Source organism: Podarcis cretensis (assembly GCF_951804945.1).
Source record: "Podarcis cretensis genome assembly, chromosome: 9".
NCBI classification, from domain to species: Eukaryota; Metazoa; Chordata; class Lepidosauria; order Squamata; family Lacertidae; genus Podarcis; species Podarcis cretensis.
Genome location: NC_137178.1, coordinates 44,784,335 through 44,805,568, shown reverse-complemented (window position 1 = coordinate 44,805,568; position 21,234 = coordinate 44,784,335). Strand labels below are relative to the sequence as shown.

The following is a 21,234-nucleotide window of genomic DNA, read 5'->3' as shown; positions in this document are numbered from 1 at the left end:
TAGCCTGGCTTATATTTCAACATTTGCTTGATCCAGGGGTTAGAATGGGCTCAGCATACAGCCTACTCCCCCCCCTTTATTTCTTATTCTTAGAAAGTTGTATAATCTTAGAAGGGACATGGCTACGAGGAGGCATGGCTGTGATGATCATGAAGGGACCTGGCACTTCTGAATTTGCCACTAAGCTACTGCCCTCAAGGTGGGGAGATGAATAAAGCTTTTCAAGAAACGTAAGGCGCAGATGAAAAAGGCAAGTACCTAACCAGCCTATGTTTATTACCACTATCCCCAGCATCAGTTAATTACCAGTTAAATGTTACTGTTAATAAGAACAAGATTATTACAATTTTGTGAAAATCCCTGCTCCTGCATTCTCCTAGGTTCCTCATACTAAATGCCTTCTGATGTACTGTTAAAGACTGTTGTTTTATCTCACCAGGCCTTTGATTGGTTCCAGCTTTCTTTTTCATTTTTGTTTGAAATACTGGTTTTCTGCTAATTGTGACTGCAGGTTTATTCTCTTTTATGATGTATTTTTATTCATGGTTACTTTTACAGTGGTACCTCAGGTTACATATGGTTCAGGTTACATACGCTTCAGGTTACAGACTCTGCTAACCCAGAAATAGTGCTTCAGGTTAAGAACTTTGCTTCAGGATGAGAACAGAAATTGTGTGGCGGTGGCGCGGCAGCAGCAGGAGGCCCCGTTAGCTAAAGTGGTGCTTCAGGTTAAGAACAGTTTCAGGTTAAGAACGGATCTCCGGAACAAATTAAGTACTTAACCTGAGGTACCACTGTATTAGCAACTTCAATGGGCAGAAATGCAGCTTAGATGTATGAATGCAAATAAATATAAATTTATAATAAAAAAATCAAAATGTCAGGCAAGATAATAAAGCAAGAACTGGGGGAATTTTGTTCAGACTGAGGGCTACATTGCTATCTGGACAATGGTGGGTGGGGCAAGAGGCGAAAGTGGGAAAAGGAACAAATGTAAATTCTACCTTTGTATAGTAGGCTAGTTTCTACAGACACACGCACACACAGACGCCCTTCTATCTAGGCAAGCAAGAGACAATATCCGAGCTCAAGCACACATTCCAGCCATGCAACAGCACTCAAGGAGAGTGTGAAACAAAGCCAGTGTGGTCACACTCTCACACACCCAGCCAGGGGGCGTGGCCAGAGAGAATCCTGATTCACACAGAGGGTGGATAGCTCAAACCTTAAAGCAGAGCTTTACAAACTGTGTGTCGTGAAGTGTTGGTGTGTTGGCCGCACTGTGTAGATGTGCTGCATGAACTCTCCCCATGCTCCTCCTGGGGCTGGAAAGGTGTTTGTTTAACCTCTGGTTTGCCAGTAAAGCTGTATTACTGTGTGGCGAAATGATGCATGTCTAAAAAGTGTGTCACCAACATGAAAAGTTTGGAAAGCTCTGCTGTAAAGCATGGGACTCATAACCTCAATGTCATGGGTTCGAGCCCCATGCTGGACAAAAAAAATCCTGCATTGCAGGGGGTTGGAGTAGATGACCCTTGTGATCCCTTTCCAGCTCTACTATTCTATGTGGCTGATGGTGAAGCCACGGACTCGGGTGTGCCATCTAGGCTGAACCCTCCTGAGAGAAGGGTTGCACAGACGTTTCAGCTGGTCTAAGAAAAGTTTCGCCTTCACTACCACCACCACAAAGATGGCACACTACTTTGTGACATTTTGTTGGCCTGATGAAGGTTTTTCAGTCGTTTTCTTATGGGGCTCTAGGGCAACTTTACTATTCCTGGGTTAGCTCAGTCGGTAGAGCATGAGATTCAGGATTGTGTGCTGAAGCCCCACGTTGGGCGAACGATTGAAGCGGGCTGGACTTCAACGCTACCATAATTCCAACTGCTCGCCTGTTACGTATTTAGGCAAAAGGCGCCTGCGCACACACTGGAGTCCCCAGGTCCCCGCATGCGCGAAGCTCTTCCTCCCATGCGGAGAACGAATGAGGCCGGAAGCAGCGTATCCGGCGCGCGCGCGCCGAAGCTCCCGCCGCTGTTGCCAGGGCAGCTGTGCGTAATTACGCGCGGAAAGAAGGCGCGCAGATGGACGAGCTCCCGGCTTCGCGGGACTCCGGCCTCGCGGGCTGCCGAGTGACGCAGCGGCTGCAGCAGCTGAGCGTGGCTGGCGGAGCCGAGGGGAGCTCGGCCGGGACCTGCCCGCTGGCCCTTGCCGTGAAGGAGGGAGAGAAGGGAGCCCCGGAGGCCTCCGAGGCGGCCGGCCCTCATGGAGGCGGCGTGGAAGGAGGAGCCCCGCAGCCCGGCTCTTGTCCGGGCCTGCTGCAGCCGTCCGGCGCGGCGGAAGGGGAGCCGCCTCCGCTGGGAAATGGCTCGTCGTCGTCGTCCTCCGTCGGCGGCCCGCGGCCCAGTTTCAACGCCGGAGAAGGAGGCGAGCCGGGCGGTGGATCTCGCCGCGACCCCGATGCACCCGCTGCACCGGCAGACGAGAGGCCCCTCCCCGGCGAGAGAAGGGAGGAGAAGCCGCCGTCGCCCGATTTGAGAAGCCTTCCGGATTTTAACGGCGACCTCCAAGATGTAGGGATGGGTGTCGCGGAGGAATCGAGGCCGGCGCCGCTAGGGATCGAGCAGGACTCGTCGGCGATAGAAGGCTGCGGCTCCTCCTCGGATTCCGACAGGTGGGTAGTTCCGCAAAGCATGGCAGGAACTCCGCCCGGCCGGAATCTTGCATTTTCGAACTTCCCGGGGAAGTAGGAGAGGAAAGCGGGTATTTGTACTGCTCGGCTTGCCACCTAGCTGCGCGTCACCTTTTAATGGCCGCGAGACTGGAGAAAAGCACTTGGGGAAAGTTAGACGCTGGAAAAGGACCTTGCCTGGCTGTGCTTCGGCAGTGATGGGTTGCCGGTTGTGTCGCAGGAAAAAAAGTCGCGTGCTGCTCTATAGAGTGTGTTTTATTTTGTGCTACCTTCCACTTTTGGTTGGTACCACCTCTATAAAAAGCACGAGATTTTTCTTCCTTAACATATTTTAAAACTGACGTCTGTCCTTACATATGCTAGGGCAGTATGCGGCAGGAGTGATGTAAGTTAATATTAAAACAAATCTAAACGGAGTTCGAAGTAGTTAAAAATGATGGAGCAGACTACCAACACTTAAAAACGCCAAATATTTTAACTAGCTCTTGCAATAAACTTGTTTATGTCCAGACATATTGATAAGAACATAGTCTGCTGGATCAGGCCAGTGGCCTGTATAGCCTAGCATTCCTTATCACAGTTGCCTATGGGAAGCCTAGGAAACTGCTAGTTAAGTGATAAGTAACAGAACCAGATGTATGCATATATATTGGGCCTATTTTTCAATGCTACACCAGTGTGGTTTAGTGGTTACAGTGTCTGACCAGGACATTGGAGACCAAAGCCCACTTGGCCTATTAAGCTCACTGGGCGGCCTTGGCCTATCCACTTCCTCTCAGGCTAACCTGCTTCACACTGTTCTTATGGGGATTAAATGAGGAGAGGGCAAACCATGTACACCACCTTGAGCTCCTTGGAGAAAAAGATATTCTAAAAATCCAGTAAATAAGTAAAGGTCCAGTCGTGGCTGACTCGAGGGTTGTGGCGCTCATCTCGCTTTATTGGCCGAGGGAGCCGGCGTTTGCCCGCAGACAGCTTCCAGGTCATGTGGCCAGCATGACTAAGCCGCTTCTGGCGAACCAGAGCAGCACACGGAAACGCCGTTTACCTTCCCGCCGCAGTACCTATTTATCTACTTGCACTTTGACATGCTTTCGAACTGCTAGGTTGGCAGGAGCAGGGACCCAAAAATGGGAGCTCACCCCGTTGCGGGGATTCGAACCGCCAACCTTCTGATCAGCAAGTCCTAGGCTCTGTGGTTTAACTCACAGTGCCACCCGCGTCAACATAAATAAGTAAATAAATAAGTAAATTCAGGTTGTAGGTACCTGAATGCTTGAACAGACCTAGTTTTGTCATGACCAGAGCTATGTGTGCTGTTAAAAAGTTGAATATTAATATACTGCAAAAGCCAAATTCTATCGGCATATTAGTGATGAGAATTAACAATACTTGGATTTTGTTTGTTTAGCACAATACTCCCAAGTAAGAAAGTGGCACTAAGGGCTTGCAAAGCATTGTAGTTCCGGCACTGGGAATACTGGGTCTCTGCCAACCTGCTGCCTATGGAAATTTTGTGCAGGCATCAACAAGCCGGTGAAATACATCCTTGCTGCCATGAAAGTTAGAAATGTATTGTTGCAGGCCATGCAAAATCGCTGCTGAGCTGTGCACAGGGTTCCAGGGGTCTTGGTCCTCAACCAGGGCCTATGCTTCTTGGGAGAATTGAAGACAACAGTGGAAGCTGTCATTGCTTTAAGAAATATGATTTATTCACATGTTTACACTTGAGTTTAGATTCAGGTAGAAATTGCAAAATATCTTTTGGAGGACCAGCATAGTTCTCAGCTCAACTGTATTATGCTTTTGAACTTTTTAAATGTCTGTTCTTGTGGGGAAGAACATTGGTACTGGCCAAAATCCGAATAAATTGTGGGCTCTCTAAGAGCCTTTTGCTTGGAGAGGCTCAGCAAACAATTGTTTAGTCCCTTTCCAATCCTGCCCCCTTTCCTGCTCCTTCCTCTGTAGCTCGTTCTGTAGAGTACCCCTAAAGCTCAGATTTGCATCTCATTCATGCCTTGATGGCAGGCTACCAAGTGAACCAGAGTTTAGGCTTCTGCGAAATTTTGTGATCATAACAGCACTTACCAATCAAGAGTTGTGTCCAGTGGTGTTTCTCAGCTGATAGGAAGGATTCCATTGCTTCCTTCCCAAAATGTGCTCCAGAGGGTTGGGGAATCCTTCAGACCAGGTTGTGGGGGGGCAGTTTCCAAGCAAGAGAGGGAAATCACTGGAAATTACTTTCCCCTATTCTGCTGATTGAAGCCTTACCATAAGTTGAGTGACATGGTTGGAAGCAGCCCATAGGCTTCTTTTGCTATTATATGAACAACAATTTCTTCTTTTAAGATTTTTCTGTAAATAGAATGTGGCAGGAGATATGCTGAAGAATAAAAATAAAATTTAACTTTCGTGCAGTGATACAGACAGTTCATCTACAGACAGTTCATCTTCTGTCTCCTCTTCTTCCTGTCTTCCAATGCTGTCTGAAGATGATGATCAGCAGTCTAAGACTGAAAGTAACTCTTGCCCTAATAGAAAGAAGGGCGAATTAAGTGAAGTAAGTATGTTGATTTATAGACTATCCTCATCTACCTATAGTTGGACGGTTTATCTGAGAATCTTATCTGTAGTGCTTTTATAGGGCAGAATTAGATGTTGTTATAGAAAGTGCTCAGAGCCAAGGGGCCCTCCTCCTTTGTCTGTTAAAGCATTGCAAGGGATGCTTTGGAGTCCCACTTTATCATCTTTCCCTATCACTTGTTTTTCTGGTCCAAACTTAAAGTTAGCAAGTGCCAAAACAAGTGTATTGTTTATTATTGTATATATTATAAACTGCATGGCTGCAATAGTTGCTAAGCAGTTTTCTAAGATACAATACCTCCAAAATTAAAACTGTAAAATCAAGAAAACAAGTTAATAATAATAAGTATTGTTTTGTTAATGTTTGTCTTTCTCTTCATGTACAGTGTCTGTTTTTGCTCCTCCTTTTAAAAAAAAACCCTCAACACAGCAACTATAAACTTCAGCAAAACTTCAGTAAAAATGACTGCAGTAGGCACTCATTAGGGAGAAGGCTCTTGGTGGATATGGTCTGTACCTCTGAGCCATGGGGAACACTTAACAGTGACTCCTGGAAATCTCAGTGATAGGGCAGGGATATAAGGAATTACCGTAGGCTGCCCTTGAATACTGGGCCCCAATGGTAAATTATTACAAAACCTTGAACCTGGCCCAGTAGTGTTTGGGCAGCCACTGCAGACTTTTGAGGCTTTGTACCAGCAATAGTCTGTCCCCATCAACAGTCCAACTAAAGAAGAAGAAGAAGAGTTTGGATTTGATATCCCGCCTTTCACTCCCTTTAAGGAATCTCAAAGCGGCTAACATTCTTCTTTCCCTTCCTCCCCCACAACAAACAGTCTGTGAGGTGAGTGGGGCTGAGAGACTTCAAAGAAGTGTGACTGGCCCAAGGTCACCCAGCAGCTGCATGTGGAGGAGTGGAGACACGAACCCGGTTCCCCAGATTATGAGACTACCGCTCTTAACCACTACACCACACTGGCTCTTTTTGCATCAGCTGGAGCCTGTGGACCAAGGTCCAAGATGTGCTGTGATTACTGTCTCCATCTCCACCCCCAGCCCAAGAGTCAAGAGAAGCAAATAACAGGCTGCTTGCTTCCTTTTAGGCACCCATGCTGCCTTCCCTAGTTAATGAGAGCTCAAGAGGCATGAAGACCCTGGGCATGCACACCCTTTGTCACTTTTGGTGATTTGTAGGGAAGATAGCCAGAGGAGTTCCCGTTGTACTGTGCTTTCCTTTCCTTGGGCACCGTGCATCCAAACATGCAGAGTTTGCTAAAGTTAGATGTTTTGACCAAAGGAAGCTCCAGGGAGGCTCACTTAGCATCTTCATTACATATCTTCAGGTGCCAGTTGAAAACATTCCTCTCCTCCCAGGCCTTTGGCTGCTTAAACAATCTATGGTCTTTTAAAGGGGGAGCATTGTTTTGTTTGCTATTATGTTATGTGTTTTTGTGTTTTTATACGTAAACTCCCCTGTGATCCTTGGATGGAGGGTGGAATATAAATTTAATGAATAATAACAAGGTTAACTAATTGTGGATTTTAGGTCTGCAGTTATAAATTGACCCTCGGCCAGACAGCTACAAAGAGATTATCTAGGGTGGACAGCAGTAGGATTAATATTTTATTATGAAAATAAATTCTTAAAATTATCCAGCAGGAGCCACTTCCTGTTGAAGATTTTACCATAATTCTGCCTGAATCGGTTGAACTTATGCCTTTTGGAAAAGTTTCCAGCATCATTGAGCACCTAGGTAAGCGAAATGTTTATGTGTGTGCATGCTTTTTCAATAATTGTTCTCCTTTATAGTTCATAGTGTATTGAGAAGCTTAATGTTATGACAGAGGGGTTCCTTTTGGAGGAAAGGCAGGATATAAGAATAAGTTATAATATGATACCATATTCCTAAGTGTGTAGATGCCAAGTGTATAGTATAGTTTAGTGTCAAGGGATATCAGAACCTCTAGAATGTGTACTTTTTGTTTCACCCCCTGGCTTCATGCACATCTACCCCAAACCTATATTTCCTTCATTTCGTGCATGCAGCTGTGCATCCTGCCCCGCTCTCTCTCAGGCTACCATCAAAATGCAACTTCTTCTTATGCTTCCTTTGTCCCTCCAAAATGTGTAGTAGGCCTTACACCTCTCATCTCTGTGACTATTATTGCATCACATAGAACTAAAACCTAAAGGTAAAGGGACCCCTGACCATTAGGTCCAGCCGTGGCCGACTCTGGGGTTGCGGCGCTCATTTCGCTTTATTGGCTGAGGGAGCCGGCATACAGCTTCCGGGTCATGTGGCCAGCATGACTAAGCCGCTTCTGGCGAACCAGAGCAGCACACAGAAACGCTGTTTACCTTCCTGCCACAGCGGTACCTATTTATCCACTTGTACTTTGACGTGCTTTTGAACTGCTAGGTTGGCAGGAGCTGGGACTGAACAATGGGAGCTCACCCCGTCGCGGGGATTCGAACCACCGACCTTCTGATTGGCAACTCCTAGGCTCTGGTTTAACCCACACCTCGCCAAATTCTCATTTTGACTCTTTTGCCGCCCCTTCTTCCTCACTAGGCTCTCTCCTTGTTTCAGCAGGGGGCCCTTGCCAATAAGATCATTTTGTCTTGAGAATTCCTAACTTATCTTCTAGTTGTCAATGCTAAAACATGTGTTATGTGGAAGATTGTCTGGGGGCACAAATTGAGCCACTTGGACAGCGATAAACTGCAGTGCAGTGAGACTAAAGGCTGAAGAAGAAAAAGCTTTGTAGAATGTGTATCACAGAAAGCAATGACAATATGTGAAAGTAAATAGACAATAAGCTTTGGAAAAGGTAGTGGTTTTTGTGCTTGGTGTTCAGTTAGTAGTGATATTTTAGTATTGGAAGTTTCTTAATAGCGCCACAAACACTGCAGTGTCAAAGATTCCATTGGCAAAGGATAATTCTGAGGTATAGTCCACATAGTGATTCAGTTCCATATTGGTGGCAATATTTTTCATACTTTCTGTGGGCATTTGTTTACTCTTGAAGGTGGTAATTCTGGAATTGCAGCTAAAGTTGGAGAGGAAGAGAAGAGGGACACACCATAGTACCACAGAGCTAGCTGCAATAATCTGTATCTTTAGGCAGGACGCTCTATATATTAAATTGTATTATACAAATTAAAAATCTACTTATTCCAGTTAAACCTAGAGGCAAGTAAGATTGTCCATGCCAGAGAAGGCTGCATGAGTCTAGCAATGCTGTTCCAAAAACTCCTGGGTTTATACCGTAAAATTAAAATACGGAGAAAGCAAAGCTAATGGCATGCATGTGAGGTAAATGGTTTCTTTTTTTAAGAAAAAATGTTTCTGTACTGTTCTTCCTGTGGGAGCCAACAGCGATGAACAACATAGAGAATACAATAATCAAAACCATCTTAAAAGCATTTAAAATGCATCTGAAACCAAAATAATGTACAAAAACATTAATTGAAAACATGTTGTTGCCATGTTTGTTTTGAAGCCGCATGGTATGAATGAACTGCCATAATGGGGGGGGGGGGGAGAGTATTTTTGCTGTTCAAGAAGGAAAAGTGTATTGAGCGTAATATTCTTGTCTAGATTTTGACTCATGTTGCGGCTCTTCCTTCTGGTTCCCCTTAGCATTACCCCTCTTTTTGTGCTTGAAATGGTATGGGCCAGACACTAGCATGCTGCATTTCTCCTAAGATTGCGAATCTGTAAGTGAACCCCATTGAACAGAGTGGGACATGAGACTGAAAAAATATGCACAGGCTTTCACTGCAAACTTACCTTTCTAAAAGCAAATAAGATAGGTAACGGATTTAAAGTGACAGGGTCTTTCAAGCACATTTTCTACACAGAACATGAATCATAGTCTGTCAAATGCAAGCGATTTAAATCAAGCCTAAAATTGTGCTGATAGCTGTGTAATCCTGATTGTATGAAAACAGGCATGCAGAAATATAGTGTGACTAGTACAACTGAGCGTTCTTATTGGATGCTCAAGCCATTGTGATTAAGTCACTAAAATATGCATTTTAAGGTGACGTATTTCTTTTTGAGTTAAAATCTACTCAGTAGTTCCATCTGTTCAAAACATGGGTCATTGTACTTGGGTTTGTCCAACCTTCTTTTTTTCTTCCTGGGGGTACATTTGAAATTTTGGGAGTGCTGTGGCTGCTGCACCTCAGTCCCCTCTCTCCCTCCCTCCCTGATTATTTTTACACAAGGTCCTCTGGAAACCACTGTCACAGTGATAAACTGCAAAGCTGTAAATCACAGATCAGCAGCACCAAAGCACAAAAATATTGATGAAAGGCACAGATCCTTATGGATCTGAACCGTTTCAAGATGGGATGCCAATAGATTACAGAACACATATATGGACAGATACTTTGATAATGTGAACAAGTGGGGAAATGCCTTGCAACTCATTACAGTAAGTTACAGGTTTTGATTTACAGCTTCAGGCCTTTAAAGAAAACTTTATATGTGGTACAATATATTTTCACACCTGATGAGGTGAGAAGAGAGAGACCAAAGTCATTAACTGACACTCAAAGGTCACTGTTGCTACTATTCAACTAAGTTTTATTTAGAGTAGACCTATTTGAGTTAATGAGCATGACTAAGTTAGGTCCTTTAATTTCTGTTGATCTGCACCCTGTGTAGTCTGGTGTTAGCCAGAACATGTCACAAGAGTGCAGTTTTTTATTTTTCTGTTGCTTCACCTTTATAGCCCTAGTAGGGATCAAGCTCTCACTGCTGCATTAATATTACTCTGGAGTTTTTTTGTGAAGGAGTGATGAGTGTGAATATTTAATTGATCATTGTACTGTCTCAGAATGGATGACTTCCTTGCCAGGAAATGAGTTTCCGTTAATAAGTGTTGCAGAAGCATTTTCTTGTTTCTGCAGCAATGAATATTAGATTTTTGCAGGATAATTGGGAGTAATTTACATTTTTATTAAATGATATCAAATCACCTGCCTTTGTAGTTTTCTTCTTTAGAAATTGACACTCTTTTACATAGTTTCATGCACTTTTGATGTTAAACATGAAATCTGCTTGTCAGAAAGTATATAATAGGAAAGGTAACAGTTTATCCACAATATCCACAATTCATTACATTGCTATTAGTTCTACAGCAAAGTGTCACAGTGCTTTTCTTGAAGCTTTTGATCTCTGCGTCTTTTAATTATACCGTCCCAGTGAATATCAAGCTTAATGGAGAGGTGTAGCATTCTGATAGTTCTAGCAGAAGTTGATAGATGTCTAATTTCCATCTGTAGAAACAATAGAGCTTTCTGATTTGTAGCAATAAGCAATTGTAAACAGTGAGCTTGTGAGTACCGAGAATGCTACTCTGTCTTACAACAAGCTCATCACGTGAATACCTTCAAATGGGGCACTGCTTTCCCATTGCACATGCTGGTTTCACATGATGCATGGCTCAAACTTTATTCATCAGTGTAGCTATAGATTAATATTGTAGTTTAAAGTACCGTATATACGCGAGTATAAGCTGAGTTTTTCAGCATATTTTTATGCTGAAAAAGCCTCCCTCAGCTTATACTCGAGTGAGGCGGGCATCAGCAGAGGGACAAGCGGACATGAAGCTGTATTATGAATCAGCAGCATTCTGCTGGTTGAAAGACTGGCTACTTCTTGAGAACACCGACATTTTGGATTTGGAAGGGTTCAACAATGCTTTTGGGTGGCATGCATACTTGTGGTACGACAAGGTAAAAGCTATAGAGCATTCAAAAACCATATTGTCAGGAAAGCTGTGTTTAATGTCTGGACAAGATATAAAGACTTACTGGAAAACAAGACACCAAGGTGGTTATCACCTATGGAGGCTAAGGCTTTGAAAAAACTCAATATGGAGGCCAGGTGGCCGAAATATTGGGAGATATTAGAACAAGATCGAGATACATTGAGACTGCAGAGTTTTGAGAAACTAAAAGACAAAGTGCGAGATTGGTTACATTACTATCAAATTAGAGAGGCCTTTAACTTGGATAAAAAAGTAGGCTTCCAGGTGGAAAAATCGAAACTAGAAACAGAATTGTTAGAACCGAAAACTAAGATTCTTTCAAGAATGTATAATTTGCTGCTGAAATGGAATACTCAGGATGAAACAGTTAAATCAGCTATGATTAAATGGGCACAGGACATAGGTTATAACATTATGTTTGCTGACTGGGAAAAGTTGTGGATCACCGGTATGAAGTTCACGGCATGTAATGCCTTAAGAGAGAACATTATGAAAATGATTTATAGGTGGTACATGACCCCAGTCAAGCTTGCAAAAATTTATCACCTGCCTGACAATAAATGTTGGAAATGTAAAGAAACTGAGGGAACATTCTTTCACCTTTGGTGGACATGCCCAAGGGTTAAGGCTTTCTGGGAAATGATCTATAATGAACTAAAAAAGGTATTTAAATATACCTTCCCCAAGAAACAAGAGGCCTTCCTTCTGGGCATTGTCGGCCAATTGGTGTTAAAGAAAGATAGAACACTTTTTATGTATGCAACAACCGCAGCAAAAATACTTATCGCAAAGTATTGGAAGACACAAGATTTGCCCACTCTGGAAGAATGGCAGATGCAAGTGATAGACTATATGGAATTGGCAGAAATGACTGGCAGAATCCGAGACCTGGGAGAAGAGTCGGTGGAAGAGGACTGGAAGAAGTTCAAAGAATATCTCCAAAAACATTGTAAAATGTTTGAATGTTAAAATGATGTTGGATATAAAGATAATATGGCATCAGTGACATAGTAAAAAGAAATATGCAAAAAAGTTTTAAGAAAAAAGGGTATGACCAGAGTAAAATTATGTCAAAGCTAAATAAATGATATAAGGGATTAAGTTATAAAGAACAGGTGATAAATGGATTTAAATGGAAAGGAAAACCGAAGACATAATAGGTTGAAATGTATAATATTAAATAAGATCGGAAAGAGGGTAAGGAATTGCTGAATTTGATTGTGTAAAGGGGAAGTCAGGAAAGAGAGTTATGAAGATGGTTAGTAAAAAATTAGATTTTTATGTTTTTTCTGTTTGTTTTTTCTGTTATGCCTTTTATTGTGTTTAAATGTCTATGTTGAATACTTGTTTTATTATGCAAAATTTTAATAAATATTTTATATATATATAAAAAAAGAAAAGCGGCGAGAAAGGAGACCTTTCTCGCCGCTCGTCCCTCCGCCACTGCCCACCTCTCGCAAGGGCAGGCACAGGGGTTGAGGTTGGAAGAGGCTCTGCGCTGTGCCTCTCCCAACTGGGCTCCTATGCCTGCTCTTGTGAGCGGCAGAGATGGCAGCGGAGGGACGAGCAGCCTGAAAGGAGCCCTTTGGGGCTGCTTGTTCTTCCTCCTCTTTCACCGCTGTCGGCAGTGGCAGAGGAGGAAGGAGCAGCCTGAAAGCAGCCCTTTGGGGCTGCTTGTTCTTCCTCCTCCGCTGCCGCCGCTGCCAGGTTTGTGGTGTGGTGAACCGGCTTATACTCGAGTCAATAAGTTTCCCCAGTTTTTTGTCCTAAAATTAGGTGCCTCTGCTTATATTTGGGTCGGCTTATACTCTAGTATATATGGTAGTTCCTCAAACTTGGATTATGAAGGTAGAAGCAGGGCAATGAGATTTAAACTAATGCTGTTTAACCTTCTTTTGGAAAAGGTTGTCAGCTTTATAATATTTTCTTTTTAGTAATAATAGAGTCACAGAAAGGGCTACCTCCAGTCAATGAAGATACGGTGCTATTTAAAGAAAATCGGCATTCAATGGGAAAGGTGAGCAAATTGCACATGACTTGTACTGTATATATTATTTTTTAAAGCAGGAATGGGGAACCTCAGGCCTGGGGGCTCAATGCAACTCTCCATCTGGGCCTTGGGATTCTCCCCAGACTCCCATCACTTGGGCCTCCCCACCCCTGGTCTGCCAAAGGCTACCCACAAGGGAACGTGGCCCTCAGACTCAAAAGGCTTCCCCATCACTAATCTAAAGCCTCTTGGCTTTTTGCATTCTGCTCATTATGTGTTTTTACATTATGTGTTTTTATTCACTTCTAATGAATTTCTGGGGAAATACATTTTTTTAAAGTAAAGAACAACTAAAGAGGTAGAAATACTTTGCCAGTATAAAGGCACTATCAAGCTACCTTACATAGGCAGTAACCTTGAAGATACTTAACTGTACTTTCAAACAGATGATTTTGAAAAAATGACTCACCATGTCACATAGTTTCAGCTAGTGATAAAATATAGATTGAAAGCCTCTTCCTTTGTTTTAGATGGTATGTTGCAGGGCCTATTTCTCTCTTGTGTTGCACTTATTTGCATACATTCAAATGAACTTGGCTTTTCTGTTTGAGCATTCAAAGAAACATGCCTAAAATCAATGGGCCCCGGAGGAGAATTCTTACAGGGTTGTGTTCAGCAGTGTTGTCCATCTTACTTTAAGACTGCCATTAGCAGAACAGGACAGAAGCAATTTTCACTGATTCCCTCTTCCTTCTTAAGCCCCTGCACCCTTCCTAAATCACTCAACCATTTGAAGGGGGGGGGGGAGGAATAATTGAAAACTGCTTCCTTCCTTGTTCGTCTGACAGAAGCCTTATGAGCAGCTGAGTAATGCTACATTGTTTGATACAACATAGTATTTTATATTGGGTGCTTCAGTTCCCCAAGCTGTGACGTGTTTTGGATTGCTACTATATCATTAGCCCAAGTCAGTATGGCTGTGCTGACTGGGGCTGATGAAAGTTAGTCCAAAACATGTGGAGGGCACCAGGTTGGTGAATGCTAAATTATAGAATGCCCAATGTTGGTTTTTGTCTTGCAGGTCTTTGAGGTATTTGGTCCTGTGTCACATCCCTTTTATGTGCTACAGTTTAACAGTCCTGAGCGTATAGAATCCAAAGGTATTAAGATGCACGAGGCTGTATATTTTGCTCCATCCGTTGAAAGCTTTACCCAGTATATATTTCCAGAAAAAATAAAACAGTAAGTAATGTAAATGTGTGCATCTTGAAAGTCTTGCTAAATAGATTTAGAACTCATCTCCTTGATGATGCATTCCGAAATGCTTAGACAATACCTTTGCTAGCCATTAGTGTCCATATACTTACAATTCCTGATATATGAATATGAGACTTATATGCAGATGTTCTGTTTAAAAGACGTAAGTATCCTCTGAGGTCCTTACCTTGGTTCTCCTGAAGATTTCCTCATTTTGAGCTATAAATTTGGTATGGAAATACACAACTCATATTGCCCAGAAGGCTTTTTAATTCTAGACTTAATGTAGCCTTCAAATGATCCAAAACCTATCCTTGAGCATAATTAGCCTTTTGGATTTAGGATTCCTGATTAAAAATCGTAATGAGTTTGAACAGAAGTTAAAATCATGTGCTATATCCTCTTCCAGAAGGGTGTGTTTGGGATAGAGGAAGCATCTATCCTGAGCTTCTTCAAATGTTGCTCTGTTGATAACCCCTGTTCCTTATTCAAAATGTTCATCAGATCAGGTGGAAATGGGTTTGCTCCTTATTTGTGGCAACAGGCTATTCTCTAAACTGAAGGCCTCATTAAGTAAATGCAGCATGCATGCACCCAGAAGTCCTGTTTTTTTTATCTGTCTTAACCTTTTATCTGTGGAGGAAGCATGGATGAATCACTGCAAGTATTGAGAAGCTCATATGGGGTGTCTATATCTCCATTCTGCTTTCCCTCTCCTGAGTAACTTGCATGTTAGACAGAAGGGGGAGGGTAAAGCTCTGAGCCATGATGAAATCATCTGCTGCAGCTGCTATGCTGGGGCTTGGACTGGATCAGGCCCTGTCAGTTTCAGTTAAAATCTGTTTCTGTTTAGAGAGTGGTATTAGGGCTCACTGACAGTCCTATTTCAGTACTGAAGATAGGAACTTGGAGCTGAATGAACTGTGACTTGCCCAAGGCCACTTAGTAAATTTGTCACAGAGGTAAGATTTGAACTGTTGCTTTCTGGCTCATGCTGCTGGCAAATATGGTACACAATTGAATTGAAGTGGGCAATTTGAAAAATTGCCACTGGTTTTCCGGCAGGGTGGATTTGATTTAAATCACTAGTCAGTAAGACTTGGTTTAAATTATTAATTTTTAACAGAAAGACACATTCTTGCTGGTATAATCTTAATATTTACAACCAGATGAAGGTTTCACTTTTGTAATAATAAATTTTCAGAGTAGTTTTTACAGTTGTATCAAAAATTACTGATTTGGTTATACTATTAGAAATACATTGACAGATAATTATTAAATTATTGTGAGGTTTAATAAGTTTTTTTAAAAAAATCATTTATTTTTATCCACCCTGTTTTCTGGCTTTTCCTCTCACCCATGACAAAAGAACTCTCAAAGGACAAATGTTGTCTTAGTAATCACAGTTCTTGCAAACTTTTAATTAAATCTGATGTTCCCAGACTGGAATCAATACTGCATGTGTACTATAATGTTCCATGTATTTCTTTGCCATGTGTGGTTTTGCACATAAGATGAATTAGACATTATAACATGCAGGTGTGTTTTCCTATGTGAAATTGATATCTATAGTGGAAGCTGTTTTGAGTGTTCAAATTCTGAATGGTTGAGGCTGCAGGTAGCATTTGAGTTGTGGTTTTTTTTATTCTTTCCTCCTGCTTGAGGGTAACAGTAACTCATGTATAGAGATAATGCCCAGTATATAGATCTTTCACTTTGTCTCATCTTGCAGAGAGAGAGGATCTGATGCATCATGGAAAAATGATGAAGAACCACCACCTGAGGCAAGTACATCCTTTTTTGTACAAATTTTATACCTTAATGTCTGTAAGTGGTTACTACTTAAAGAGCAGTATTCTTGTGGGATATTATATGCATAGAAAAATCACTTAAGCAGTGTCTGTCGTTCAACGGAATATGAATTTCCCTGAGAGCATCTTAACATTTAATTGTCTGAACAACAATGAGAGATAGCTCTGCATATATCTTGTCTGCATCTTCATTAGCTCTTTATGAGAATCAGTGCGAGTTCTTTAGCTCCACGTATCAGTAGTCTGAAAGCTGGATTTTCAAAGTAGTTTGTCAATCTTTAAAAGGTTTTAGTTCATCCTCAGAAAGAGGATAAATTGACTTGGATCCTAAACTGCTTCTTCAGCGACTTAATGAAGGAGTAATTTTCTATCATTGCCCCCTCCACCTATAGCTCCCCACATATCCTATAATATTCTCAAGGATCAAGCTGGGGGAACTCCCAATGGCAGATTTTTCATTAAGTTTGTGAAAGGCAGGTTAGAATCCCATGGTCAGTAACATGTCATGAAGTTCACGCTGCTTTAATTTTGTATTTCTGCAGTGAAATTGATTCTTGGCCCAGTTGCAGATTGCTTCTCCTTTAGTGTAAATAGTAAATTTAGGAAAGATACAAAACTAGTTGTATCATTTTGTACTTTGAATCCTATGTAAATAATCCTTTCCTATATTTTTCACTACTACTACTACAAATTTATTATATATACCCCGCCCATCTGCCTGGGTTTCTCCAGCCACTACAACTATACTCCAGTGGTAGTAAAGGTGCTCATAGTGTATTCCAGAATGTCATATTTATGAATGAGCATCAAATAATCTGTTATTGCCTGCTGATAGCCAGTAAAAAGAACCAAATGGTATATTCTGCTCAGTTTCTAGTTTCTTATGTAAATATTTTGATCTAGGCTTTAGATTATAGTGATGATGAGAAAGAGAGAGCAGCTAAACAGCAGAAGAAATCTCAGAATCTAAGAAGAAAGAAGTGCCGACCACAACCAGAGGATTCCAGTAAGTAGGTGCTATTACGGAATTTTAATGTTGGGCCTCAAACTAAATTAATGTATAAAAGCTCAAAATCCCACTTTCTTAGATGGATTACTGTATGAATATAGCATAATTGTAAATTTTAGTCCTTGCGTGTGAGAACCTTTCAGTGTCAATATTGCCTTTATCCTGAACAGATTAACAGTGTGGGGTTGCAGGGGGAAATTATCATTTATTCTGCTATGGAAGCTGGAAATGTTTATTGAATTTTTATCACACCCTTCTACCCAAATGAATCCACGGTGTCAGCAGACATTCATTGGTTCGTTGCAATTTATATGCTGCCTTTCTCGCAAGGTAACCAAGGCAGTTTACAAATTTAAAGGACTGAAACAAATGAAAACACATTTAAACTTGGCCTGGGGTGGGAAGGGGACAGTCCGTGTTCCCCATGATACCACATTTGCAGGATAACCCTGAATTACCAAAATACCACAATTGCTTTTTCATTTCTTTCTGCAGATGGGAACGGAGCTCATTATCAGCCCAGAAGACAATATCCTTCAGATTATTCACATGGATATTTTGGGAGAGAACCCAATCCTACCTTTGCCAGGAGTCGATTTCCTCATTCATCTGCTTCCCCACGTTCCTTCAGGCAGTATGGGACATCTCCACAGCATTACTCTAACTTCACAGAACTTCCAAAGCCTTCAGCTTATTGCCAGCAGCAGAGGCAGGAGAACCTGAGGAGACATCAATATTCTTTTCCTCCCCCAACATTTGAAACTGTTAACAACGAGGCAAATTTTCCACCTCCTCCCCCTTCTGTACCATGGGGGTGGCCTCATGAGTGTAGTCAGAATGCATACGACCCATTGTTCTCACTGCTGTCTCTGCCGCCGCCACCACCACCTCCAATACCACCTCCACCTGCTGCTCCCCACAATGCTCATCTTCCTTAGAGTAAAGTGGTTCTTCTGTCATTCAGGGACCTGGAGAATCTATAATTGTGCACCTGATGCTTTGTATATTCTTACGTCCCCTGTGGAGAGAATGATTTTCAAATTATGTACAAAAATATAAACTTTGAGGTTCTTGTATGGAATCAAAAATATAAACCATGTGTATTTTTTGTTTGTTTTTAGAACTGACAAAAGAATAGGGGAATAGTGGTTTAAATTTTATAGAGCATACCTACATCTAATGGAAATACTAAAACACGACTATATTTTTATCTTGAGTTTGTACAATCCAAGTTCCTAGAATTTTTTTTTATAAAGCTGTACATTATTTTTATAGTAGCTGTCCTAAACTAATGTATGTATTTGTCAATGCAATAAAAGAAGATTGTGTTTGCGGGGTATATATATGGATTAAAAAATTTATCCAAGAAATACGTTTAAATTATGAATTATATGCTGAATGTATGGCAAAACATATCCCATGCCAACAAATGCCAATTCCTAAAATAAAAACAATGTGTTGTCCAACCAAGACCTATTGAGTTTAGTGGGTACGTGCTTAACTCTCTCCTTTTAAATTTGAGGTTTTAACCATGCTTTATTTAGTAATCAGACAGGGGTATGAAATGGTGAAATTGGCTTGTTGACCATTTTGGTGGTAATTAAAAGTTTAGGTGATTAGGTTACCACCTTTATGTCTGATTGACCTAAGAAGTTACAGTACAAGTAGCCTGAATTAGCTTCTGTACTGCATCATGAAAAAACGTAGCCATAGGAAGAAGTAGTCTTACTGTTTGAGGTCATTGAAGAAAGTCTTGTGTTCAGATTAAGACTGCTAATAGTTTCACTTCAGCTTCCACATCTGATACTACGTGTCATTTTTGAAGGCTTAAGCACCTTGATGTGATGGATCAATGGAGAAACTAACCACTAGATCTGACTAGGCTTTCTGTTTTGTGTGAAACTGAAATAAATAGACTTTGTTCAAATTATGGTGTTGAATAAAATTATTTGTGGTGTCTGAAGTATGTCTATAGGTTTTGGTCCTAAACTGAACAAAGTTCATAAGTGAATCAAGCCAGGTTATATATATTTTTTGCCAGTCCACTTTAGGCTGCATGCTCAAATTTCTTCTCATTTCTTTTTTCACCATCACTGTGCCTGCATTAGATGAAACTTTCTATATGGTCTAGAGCTAGACTTTAATTACTTTCCCCTTCACTTTTCTGTGCTGACTGGTATTGGCAGGATGCCATTTGTAGGCAGCAAGTTGCGTCTGTCAGACAGGCACTATCGCTGCCTCATTTGCCTCTTGACACCCCTGTGTTGTCAAGAGTTCACAAGATAAGCACGCTGGAACAGATCCTCCTGGATTTTGATGACCTTATGGGAGCAGGCCTCCTTTGATAGCATATGCTAAGCCCCAATTTACCAGTGTGTCGCCAGCTACATGACTCTTGATTTCATCTTGTTGCTGCCATTACTACTGGTGGCAGTCCCTCTCTGAAGACCCTAAGAGCTGCTGCCACAGCTATGTTAGTTTCTCTAAGACATTGTCTGCTGTAGCAGTTGGTCTGCTCTCTACAAGGTATGTAACTGTAGCCACCTTACTACTGACCATCATGGTCTGTATATCATTCTCCATTGCAGCTGACCAAGCTCACAAGGCCTCTTCTCCTTTCATGCAATAGGCGTGTCTAGTGAACTTTTCTCTGGCACTTCCCTATAGTGGGGACATTCCAGGAGTCAGTTAAGGGGTGGAACAGTAAGGTCCCCACGCCTGACTTCAAGCGTGCATGCTGAAGGCTGGGGCCAGGCAACTATTTCTGTTGCCTATTCTAGAAGGTTCAGGTCATGTGCAACTTTAAAAGATTCAAGGTTTTAATAAGTGTTTCCCCTCCAGCTTGTTTCACTTACCTTTAGAAAATGTTACCAGACTGAAGCTCCCATTTCCCATTCTTCAGTCAGTTGCCGTTCTGTAACCACAAAGCATAGGCTGTTTGTGGGGTTATTACCCATTTGGTTTTTTCACCAGATTTAAAAACAACTTTTTAAAAAAACTATTTTTTTTGCTGTGTTGCTATTTTTGTCTTGTATTTGCTTGGTGCTGTTTTTTGTTAAATAAGCATTGGCACTCATAGCTGAACATTAGCAATACTATTACCGGCCCATTTGGATAGAACAACATTCAGAACTTTGTTTCAAAGATGTGTGGTGAAAGTTCTTTCAAACCATTCACCAAAGTCTTAACACATCTCCCAAAATGTCTTCTATGAATAATTGTAAGCAATTCTCTGGCCATGATGCACACTTGCAGACAGAAAAACGGAAATTCCATTAAGCATGGCCAGAAAACAATACTGTAGCTTTATAGCTCAGGCACAACCACAGAAATTGAAGCTAGTGCTGCAGTTAAAAGAGCTAGTCTGAAATAGTTGCTTTCAGAAGAGTTGGAAAGAGTATAACTTGTCATTTGCTGCTATTGTGATGTTTAAAAAATGCTAGTGCCGCCAATATCCAAAACTGGCATTTTCTAAAAGAGCAAGTCTTGCTATGCAAGGCATTGCATTAAATGATAAGTGGTTCAGACTAATTTAACTAACAAAAGGTTAATCAAACTTTTGCTTTTATTTCTCATGGCAGCAAAGTTCCTTACTTTGAAATAATTTAATGATAGCACCAAAGAGTCTTCAGAAGCCAAGAGTGGTTAAAAAATACCCTTGAAAAATTAGGTCCAATTGTTTTTATTTACCTCGTTATCATAATTTCAGGGCAAATTTTGGAATCCAGGTAAGTATTCTTATTGGTGAGGGCAGAGGCTGCAGCCTTGAGAGATCAGGGTCCTTCCATGTGTGAGTGGAAGAGCTTTCTGCTTATCCATGTATTTCAGAGGTCCAAGCCTTTGCTATGAAGTGCGCGCATTCACAATCTAATAGCTTTCAACAAGATAAATGTTAAACATAATTTCCATAGAGTTTCAGATAATGGAGGCTTGATTATAATATGAATCTATATGATTATCAATATTCACTTCATCGGTACGTGCAGCTGTATGTCTTAAGGATGCTTGAGAACAAGCTTACTTATGGAAATGTAGAATTCGGTGAATGAAATAATAAGATGTTATGGCATAGTGTGAATTTTGCTTCTATACTGCATGATGAATGTGT

General features: G+C 41.5%; 1 protein-coding gene and 1 long non-coding RNA gene across 2 annotated transcripts; one reads left to right on the top strand and one right to left on the bottom strand.

Annotated features, from left to right (window-relative positions):
* Nucleotides 1-1,950: 1,950 nt before the first annotated feature.
* On the top strand, nt 1,951-19,053 carry NAF1 (nuclear assembly factor 1 ribonucleoprotein; the record flags this gene model as incomplete). Its single annotated transcript, XM_079991475.1, is given in 10 exon segments — nt 1,951-1,966; nt 1,969-1,985; nt 1,989-2,674; nt 5,111-5,252; nt 6,933-7,029; nt 12,994-13,076; nt 14,131-14,291; nt 16,039-16,090; nt 17,021-17,123; nt 17,622-19,053. Coding segments are annotated over 10 exon segments (1,800 nt in total). The 3' UTR covers nt 18,065-19,053.
* Nucleotides 5,688-6,926, bottom strand: LOC307224575. Its single transcript, XR_013842678.1, has 2 exons — nt 6,247-6,926; nt 5,688-5,981 (listed from the first exon to the last, which is right to left on the bottom strand). It is a non-coding gene; the product is annotated as an uncharacterized lncRNA (long non-coding RNA).
* Nucleotides 19,054-21,234: the final 2,181 nt, after the last annotated feature.